We start from the raw sequence: 9659 nt of genomic DNA on the forward strand, positions 1-9659 counted from the left end.
TGCCTCTGCCTCTGCCTCTGCCTCTGCCTCTGCCTCTGCCTCTGCCTCTGCCTCTGCCTCTGCCTCTGCCTCTGCCTCTGCCTCTGCCTCTGCCGACTCAAACCCCCATTACTGGTACCACAAAGGGGGCTATTACTGTTCTTGGAGTCAGGAAGAGAAGCCAGTGCAGGAATCTGACAGGCTTGAGTGAGGGTCTCCAGCTCTGCTTTGGTCTGGGTCCGGGCTTAAGCATCCTTGTGGTTTTCAGAGTCCCTAGCAGGGCCTGGGGTAGGAAGGGGCCTGCTGGGGCACAGGAGGGCTTCCATGTCTGGCACTCCGCTCACTGTGCTTGCAGTGAGAGCCCTCTGGTCTCCATATTAGCAGCTTGTTCACCTGCCCCTCCCTTCTTCCTCCTCAGCCCCACCCTCTGTGGTTGCCTTTCTGTCCTGCAGGCAGGGGTCAGGAGGCCAGGGTGCAGATGAGCACCCAGGATGCACAGAGGTGGACACTAGAGGGCAGGCTTCTTATGTCTTGTGTCCACTCTAGTGGGCTGCCTGCTTCTCCATGGGGGGGGGGCGGGGGGCCGGAGTTTAACACACTTTTTTTTCTCTAATTTTAAAATTAATCAATGTTATGTGTGTTATGTGTTTGGGCATTTTGCCTGCATACACATCTGTGTACCATGTGTGTACCTGCTGTCAAGGGAAGCCAGAGAGGGCATTGGATCTCCTGGAACTGGAGCTACAGACGGTTCTGAGCCACCACGTGTATGCTGGGAATCTAACCCAGGTTCTCTGGAAGAACAGACAGCTTCATTACATTTGTTTTAATAAGATAACTTTAAAAAAGTTATTGCTGGGTGATGGTGGTACACACCTTTGACCCCAGCACTCGGGAGGCAGAAGCAGGTTGATCTCTGAGTTCAGAGCCAGCTTGGTCTACAGAGTGAGTTCCAGGACAGCCAGGGCTACACAGAGGAAGAAGCATGCCTCAAACCAAGCCAAACAAAACGAGAAAGTGTTCTTAGCTTACCAAAGTAGCTTTGGCATGCAGTACATTGCTTGTGAAGTACACCTTGGAAGGAGGCAAGACGATCGGAAGTTCAAGGGTCCTCCTTGGCCACATAGTGAATCTGCAGCTACCATGGCGATAGTAAGACTGTTTCAAACCAAGCCAGCAAGCAATCATAACTTTCTAAATTAATGCAATGCAAATAACTTAAGACATTTATAAAGCTAAAAGTGATGGCGGCACTCCCTTCCTATCAAGCTCTAGTGGAGCTGTCGGCTCTGTTCCCTGTGGATTCTATCTCACATCTTTTACGTGCATTTACAGACATGGTAATTGTAGTCTAAATGGGGTGGGTAACAAAAAATGTAGGAGAGGAAAAAGGGTGTCGCGAAGTTGCGGGGATAGTTCACTTGGTAAAGTACTGTGTTGGGCAAGCCAGTGGAGGATATGAATTTCGTCCTCACAATCCCGACAAAAATCCTAGGTGTTCTGGCCCTTGGTCTTTGTTCCCATAGAGGAAGGAGGCACAGACTGTCTCCAAGGCTCACTGGACAGCCTGGAGAAAGCAGCCAGCCCCAGGTCCTAGCAGGAAACCCTGCCTCCAGCAACCAGAAGTGGGTGGAGTTCCTTTCTGTGTCTTTCCTACCCACTTAAGGAAGGCTTGTGAAGAGCAGCAGAGGCTAACCCCTGACTCTACATCAACACGTGTTCACTCACGAGCACAGGCAAACACAAAAGCTGCATTTGCAATTCAGTTTTTAAAAATGTAGATTCCGGGGGCGGGGGGCGGGGAGAGCACGCTTTTATTTTTCAGTTAGGAACACGGGCTGCTCCTGCAGAGGACAGGGTGGCTCACAGCCATTGGAACTCCTGGGCCAGGGGATCCTGCGCCCTCTTCTGGCTGCTGAGGGTACTGCATGTGCATGATGCACAACTAACTCTCTGAGCAGGTAAATCACTCATACACACAAAACAAGTAAATAGTCTTTAAAATCTAAGTGGTTGGTTTTTTGTTTTTTTGGTTTTTTTTTTTTTTTTTTGGTTTTTCGAGACAGGGTTTCTCTGTGTAGCCCTGGCTGTCCTGGAACTCACTCTGTAGACCAGGCTGGCCCCAAACTCAGAAATCCGCCTGCCTCTGCCTCCCAAGTGCTGGGATTAAAGGCGTGCGCCACCACGCCCGGCCTAAAAGTATTTTTAAATTTAAAAAAAATCAGGAGTATGGCTTATCAGTTATAAGGCCACTTACTGCTCTTTCAGAAGACCATGGTGGCTCACAACTATCTACAACTCTAGTTCCAGGGGGTTCAATGCCCTCTTCTACCCTCCGTGGGTACCAGGCTCACTGACAAACATGCAGGCAAAACACCCACATATATAAAATTAAAACCGAAATATTTTAGTTATAAATTTTATTTTATGTGTGAGTGCTTGCTTGTCTGTATGTAAATCAGGTGTGTGCTAGTGCCCTTGTAGGCAGAAGAGAGCATCAGAAATCCCTTGCAGCTGGAGTTATAAGTGGTGGTGAGCTACCCCGGGTTCTTTGCAAGAACATCAGTGCTCATAACTACTGACCCATCTCTCCAGTCTCTACTTCGTTTTAAAAATGGCCTTACTCTCTTTTCCAAGATGGCCTCGCACTAGTCATTCTCCTGCCTGAGCCACCTGATCGCTGGGTTTACAGCTTCGAGCCACCTTGCCCAGAAACACATACATTTTAAGATATAAAGGGTTGTGGCTGGGCATGGTATATGCCTGTAATCCTAGCTCTCAGGAGGGAGAGGCAAGCCTGGTCCTCTACATAGTAAGTTCCAGAACAGCCAGAGCTAGATAGCAAAACCAAACCAAACCAGACCAGTGGTGGCACACGCCTTTAATCCCAGCACTTGAGAGGCAGAGGCAGGTGGATTTCTAAGTTTGAGGCCAGCCTGGTCTACAGAGTGAGTTCTAGGACAGCCAGGGCTACACAGAGAAACCCTGTCTCAGAAAAACAAACAAACAAACAAAAAACCAACCCCCCCCCAAAAAAAACCAAGCCAGACAGTGATGGTGCATGCCTTTAATCCCAGGACTCAGGAGATGGAGGCAGAGGCAGGTGGAGCTCTGTGAATTTGAGACTAGCCTGTTTACAGAGCCAGTTAGCTCAAGGACAGCCAGGGCTAAATGAAAAAATCAATTATTCTGTTAAAACTTTTGGAAGGGGGCTGGAGAGATGGTTCAGTGGTTAAGAGCACTGACTGCTCTTCCAGAGGTCCTGAGTTCAAATCCCAGCAACCACATGGTGGCTCACAGCAATCTGTAATGAGATCTGATGCCCTCTTCTGTTGTATCTGAAGACAGTTACAGTGTACTTATATACATAAAATAAATAAATAAATATTAAAAAACAACTTTTGGAAAATATAAACCCCAAAGTGGAAGAAAAAAAAGAGCAGCCTAGACCCTAACATTCCAGAAATGACCACCTTGTTCTGAGATGGAGTCTCATATAGCCCAGCCTGAGCTCCAACTCAGTGTAGCCCAGGCTGGCCCTGAACTGCTGTTCCTCCTGCCTCACCCTTCCTGAGTGCTGGGACTATATCCATGGACCACTGTACCTTACATTTTATTTGGGGGACTGTATAAGTCCAGAACTTGAGATTTCTGGCCCTAGCTTCCCCTGTAGCTGAGATGACAAGCCCATGGCTCCACACTTGTCCTAAAATAAACTCCTTGAGATCAGACTCTCGAAGGTTGAACCAACAGTGGCTCCCAAGTCACAGTGAACCTTCCAGCCTACCATATTACCCTTCAAGGGGCAGTGGTGGCCTGAGAGACCAGGCATTCACACACACATTATCATAATGAACAAAAAATTTCTCCTTTTAAATCTTTCTTCTGCCAGGCAGTGGTGGCACATGCCTTTAATCCCAGCACTTGGGAGGCAGAAGCAGGTGGATTTCTGAGTTCTGGTCTACAGAGTAAGTTCNCACACACACACACACACACACACACACACACACACACACACACACACACGGAAAAAAAAAGAAAAAAAAGAAACATTTAAGTCTTTTTCCTTTGTATCTCTCTTTTTGTTACATTGTTTTTGTATCTTTCTTTTGTTACATTGTATTTGTATCTTTCTTTTGTTACATTGCATTTGTTTGTTTGCTCATTTGTTTAGTGGGAGGTGGTGACAATGCCACTGTGCATACACTGAGGTCAGAGGACAACTTCCAAGGGTGAATGCTCTCCTTCCTCCATGTGGGTCCCAGGGATCAAACCCAGGTCATCAGGCTTGGTGGCATGCACTTTTACCTGCTGAGCCAGCTCCCTTAAATTGTGATATTTTGATTTTATGATAGGCTGATGTGTTTATATTATTTTAGTAAGTTATAGCACATATGAAGGCTATGAGCCTCTTGAACACAGCGTGAATGGATACTGTAATGTGCAGTCTCCCTGGTGCTTTTAAAACTTTAATCAGTATACCGGCATAGGCTATCTCCTGCCCTTGGCCATGCCAAGTAGGTTACTTTTTGGTTTGTTTGTGTCCTAGTTAGTGTTCTATTTCTGTGAAGGGACACCACAATCAAGGCAACTCTTAGAAATGAAAGCATTGAATTGGGGGTTATAGTTTGTTTATAGTTATAGATGCTTAGTCCATTATCATCATGGTGGGGAGCATAGGGGCTGGCATGGTGTTGGAGCAGAAGCTGAGACCCACATCCTAATCTACAAGCAGGGGATGGGGTGAGGGAGGGGGCGGGGTGAGAGCGGGAGGCAGGGCCTTGGAAAAGGAGCTGAAGAAAACCAAGGTTTCTATTTGGCTGTCATTTCCCTGTCTTTGAACTTGGTATTTAGCTGAAGATAGCCTTGACTCTACATCCACTCCCCTAGCCGGTGCTGGGATCCCAGGCGTGCCTCTGCCAGGCTACATTTGTTCCTTTCACTCCTTGAGTCTCCAAGATTCACCAGCGTTCCTATAGCTTATCATTGCCCCTGCCGTGTAATAGTCCACAGTGTAAATATTCCTTAAAAAAACAAAAACAAGCCCGGCGTGGTGGCGCACGCCTTTAATCCCAGTACTTGGGAGGCAGAGACAGGCAGATTTCTGAGTTCGAGACCAGCCTGGTCTACAGAGTGAGTTCCAGAACAGTCAGGGCTACACAGAGAAACCCTGTCTCAAAAAACAAACAAACAAAAAACAAAAACAAAAACCCTTGCCAGGCGGTGGTGACAAATGCCTTTAATCCCAGCACGGCAGAGGTGGATCTGAGTTTAAGGCCAGCCAGGTCTACAAATAGAGTCCCAAGACAGCTAAGGCTACCCAGAAGAACCTTTGTCTTGAAAACCAAATCAATCACTTGGGAGGCAGAGGCAGGCGGATTTCTGAGTTCAAGGCCAGCCTGGTCTACAGAGAGAGATCCAGGACAGCCAGGGCTACACAGAGAAACCCTGTGTCGAAAAAAAGAAAGAGAGAGAGAGAGAGAGAGAGAGAGAAGGAAAGAAAGAAAGAAAACCAAATCAAACCAACCAAACAAACTTTCCATTCTCCTGTTAGTAGATATCTGGACTATTTCTACTTTTGTGTTTCAAACTGTCCAGCTGTGACCTTCACTGTGTACATCTGCAGGGCCTAATAGGTACCTAGGGTAGGGAATGGAAAGTTTTACTATGATATTTTCCTAAGTAATTACAACACAGAACTCTTTAAACTTGCTTTCTCTTCCTAAATGTCCCCGTCACCCTCTCAGGCATGCATGTTAACCCTCGTTCCCAGCCTCTTAGAACATTATGGGTAGGCAGTCTTTGTTTATGTAACCAGATTTCTAACAGGCTACATATGCACATCCCTGTGTCCATACATGCACATCCCTGGATGTCTGGAGGCCAAAGGTCAGCCTCCAATGTTCTTTCCTTGACCTGGGAGGCCCAGAAAGGGTAAGCTAGCTGGAGGGGTCTCCTGTTCTTCACACCCCCAGAATGGGGATTACAAACACATGACATTGCTGGGCGGGGGTGGCTCACGGCTTTAATTCCACCACTTGGGGAGGCAGAGGGATCTCTGTTAGTTCAAAGCCAGCCTGGTCTAGAGAGCAAGTTTCAGGACAGCCAGGGTTATACCAAGAAACCCTGTTTCGAAAGACAGAAGCAGAACACAGCATCGAGTCTGACATATTGACTATCTCCCTAGCCCTCAGGTTGCATTTTTCTTTAATTTTTCATTTTATTTTATGTGTATGGATGTTTTGCTCGCACATGTCTGTGCACCACATATATGTGCAGTACCCATGGACGGCAGAAGAGGGCGACAGATCCTCCTAGGATGTGCTGGGAGTGGACCCCAGGTCCTCTAGAATTGTTGCCAGTATTTGTAACTGCTGAGCCATCCAGTTGGTTGGGTCCAGATTGCTTCCTTTTAGTCACATAAAATAGTGCAATGAATATTTGAGGGTAGGATGAAGAGAGTTGAGCCAAGATCTCTCCATGTACCCCTGGCCAGCCCGGTACTCACTATGTCTATCAGGCTGGCCTTGAACTTGCAACAGTCTTCTGCCCTCTTCTATCTCCTAAGTAGGGTGCAGGCCTCTAAGCTACCAGGCCCACCAAAAGCTACGTTTTCAAACCTTGCTCTCTCCATTTTCCGGAGATAAGGAGATGAAGTACCAGGCTGCCCAGGGGATGGTTACTGGGTCTCTAGGAAGGGGAGTCCAGGTAATTAATGACCAGAGTTCGAACCCAGTGATCTCCGCGTTTCGGATTCCCCATCCGAGGTCCTGGTGTCCATTTGGAGAGAGAGAAATGGACGAGATTCGGGATGGGGCGCGGGGCACAAGGGTGCTGTGGGAGAGCATCTCTCCTCTCTGGCACCTCCCTGGGGCGGGGTCATCCGCAGCCAGAGGCTCCGCCCTCTCGCCCGGCCCTAACGGGTCTGCGAGCGCCGGCGCTAGGACCCGGCGGGCCGGAGCTGCGGCGGGGCCTGGGCGGCCAGAGCGGCGCGGACCCCGGTTCTCGGCTCCCGGCGCCATGTGACGGGGTGCGGGGGCCGCGGGGGGCCGGGCGCTCCCCGGCGGAGGTGAGCCGGTGCTGCGCGGGGGCGGGCAGCAGAGCGGGAGGGGGCTTGTGCTTGCGCCTCGGCAGTGGGGAGCCGCTGAGAAGGGGGAGTCCCAGGGCTCCCCGAGACCCACTCTGCTTGCTAACTGCACCCCGAGATCTAGCGGGGTTCTTTGGGCCTCTCGTGTTGGAGATGGGGCGACCCTGCCGCGGCCCCGCACCCCTCCCCTGCAGAGCCGGGGTCAGGATAGGATGCTTGACCCCAGGGTGCAGCGGCAGAAGATGGGGCGCGGGGCTGAGCCTCTCACGAGGCACTCGGGGGTACCCAGCTCCCGTCACCTGGAGAAGCCCCAGAGCGAGCTCAGGGTGCGGCCCTCACCCTCAGCCCAGAGCTCAGCCTCCGCAGGTCCAGCCTCGGGGCTGAGTCTAGGCTTCTGGGCTGCCACCTCCCCAGCGGAGTCAGCAGCTCCCCACCAGGCCTGGCCACTCCGAGCCGAACTAGATGTCTGGCGCACGCACAGGCTACAAGGGGACCCTCCCGGGAGACCCTTTCAGGCTCCGCCCTGTAAACAAACGCTACAAGGTCCCCCCCCCCGCTCCCCCGCTTGCTCCTGCGCCCTGCGAGGCGCGTTGCCTCTCTGATCCCTCAGGCTCCTCATCTGTGAAATGGGGAGCAAGAGCACCTACCAGGCGTTGCCTTGAAGAGTGTGTAGGCAGGCGATGCTTTGCGTAGCTCCGGAGCATGTTTCGTAATATAAGGGAAGTCCCCGGCTTGGGGTCAAGAGGGGGAGGATTGCTTCTGGGACAGGCTTGTGCAGGGGCGGGCATTGAACGGAGTAACTCGAAGGCTTAGGATTTCTGATATAATACTTTCAAGCTCTCGGCTCTCCTTTTCACAAATGCATGCATCTTTCCAGTCGCCCCAGGAGTTACCAGTTCTTATTCCCATTTCACAGATGAGGAAACTGAGGCTCAGAGAGGTCACATGGCTTGCTCGAGGCCCCCCAGCCAGTAAGTGTGGACCCGACATTCGCACTGGCACCTGATACGCTGTTCTGACCATGGCGTTCTCAGAGCAGGACCGTGACGGGGCTGACCAGGGGAACCGTAGTCCTGGCTGAGGGCACTGCTCAGGCAAAGGTGGGAAAGTGGGGCGTGGGCCTGGGACCTGGAGTGCTCCAAGTGTCTGGAGCACGGGGCATGCGCAAGACAGGGTAGTAAGACCGAGGTCTGTCTGGGAGCTGTGGCCAGACCCAGGGGCGCTTTGAATGCTGGAGGTGTCAGGGTTAATGGGGGCGACTCTAGGTTTCTGGCCTCCTGTCTTCTGACCTAACGGTTTGAGTCCACGGACAAGCCACGCCTCCCTTCCATTAAGCCTGTTTCCTGAACTGCCCGTTGGGGAACAGACAGAAGTCTGGGGTCTCTGTGACTGGAGATACTGGGATGGCCCAGGGGAACCATGAAGCCTGGGGATTGTAGTGGGAGCTGCCACGGGGCGGGGACATGCCTGGCAATGGGAGGAGCCAGGACTAGCCAATCAGGAGCGGGGTGAGTGTATGGCACTCTAGCCTGGAGGTTTCAAGCTATTCCTGGAGTAGGAGTAAACCGCAGCTAGGTCAGGGGGCGGAGATAGTGACCGGAGCCGAGAGGCTCCCCGGGGAGCGCACGCTCTGATCTGGGGATCCCCTTTGAGGATCCAGCCTAGTTTTCTTCCTCTCTATGCCAGCCCTCTTTTGCGTTTTGGGGCTGTAACTGCCAGAGGAAGTGGGCTGGATGCCCTCTTATGGCATGCTTACAGGTTGGGGCTTGAAAGTGTAGAAGGTGGGAGGGAAGGTGGTGGGAGGGAAGGGAGGGTTATAGAGTGAGGCACACAGCTGGGCCCAACAGGAAGGCTTGCGCTTGACCCCAAGATCACACTGACCAATGACCGAATTCACTGAGCCCTGGGATTCAAAGGCTTGTGAGGAGGTTGTCAGGACCTAGGAAACTTTTGGACCATCTCTGCTTGAAGTATGAGTGGGAACCAGGACAAAACAGAAACAGCCCTGAGCCTTAAACTTGGGAGAGCTGTTGGGTAGAGGCGTGACCTGCGACCTGAGATCCAGCGGCATCCAGGGGAGGGCCTCCGGCCGTAACCCTTTCTGGTGGCTTGCAGGTGTGACCCCACAACCTTGCCCCCCGGGCCACCTGCCGGACGCTGGCCTCTACCCTTCAGCAGACGCCGGAAAGAGATGAGTAGCAACAAAGTAAGTCCTTCGTTTCTCACCCCAGTTTGAGCTGCTCGCACAACCGTCTGTGAAACGGACTCCTTTTAACCTGCCCAGGCTTTGGCGTCTTCACACCAGCCCACACAGGAGAGTGGGTTCCCAGGAGGTCTGGGTTCAAACTCTGCTTCAGCCACTGAGTGAGTGCACTCTCGCCTCTCTCTGGGCCCAAGGTCCTCTTTGATGTCCAAAAGCTTGGCTTATGTATCAGTGGTAAAGCATTGGCTGTGAATGGTCTGGGGAGTGCTGTGCAGGAAATGGGATGGGGAAGTGAACAGGGGCCTTGGGGGAATGGCCATGTTCAAAGTCAGAGTACCTGAATCCCCATCATGTATTTGTTCCTGTTTTCTTTTTCTTTTTTTTTTTTTT

General features: G+C 51.4%; 1 protein-coding gene across 6 annotated transcripts in view; it reads left to right on the plus strand.

Annotated features, from left to right (window-relative positions):
* Window positions 1–9659, plus strand: part of St6galnac6 (ST6 N-acetylgalactosaminide alpha-2,6-sialyltransferase 6) — a 22797-nt gene that overhangs the window by 1593 nt on the left and 11545 nt on the right. Inside the window, exons 1-3 of one of the 6 annotated variants that reach the window (XM_021155054.1) lie at window positions 6922–7048; window positions 7983–8166; window positions 9182–9272. The exons of 1 other annotated variant lie outside the window; for it this stretch is intronic. In XM_021155054.1, the coding sequence (XP_021010713.1) occupies window positions 9258–9272 (15 nt within the window). In that variant the 5' untranslated portion in view covers window positions 6922–7048; window positions 7983–8166; window positions 9182–9257. Of the gene's footprint in view, window positions 1–6707; window positions 7049–7982; window positions 8167–9181; window positions 9273–9659 lie in introns of those variants that run through there. 4 more of the 6 variants (XM_021155052.1, XM_029474102.1, XM_029474103.1 and 1 more) reach the window with 4 other exon arrangements.

Source organism: Mus caroli, chromosome 2 (assembly GCF_900094665.2).
Source record: "Mus caroli chromosome 2, CAROLI_EIJ_v1.1, whole genome shotgun sequence".
NCBI classification, from domain to species: Eukaryota; Metazoa; Chordata; class Mammalia; order Rodentia; family Muridae; genus Mus; species Mus caroli.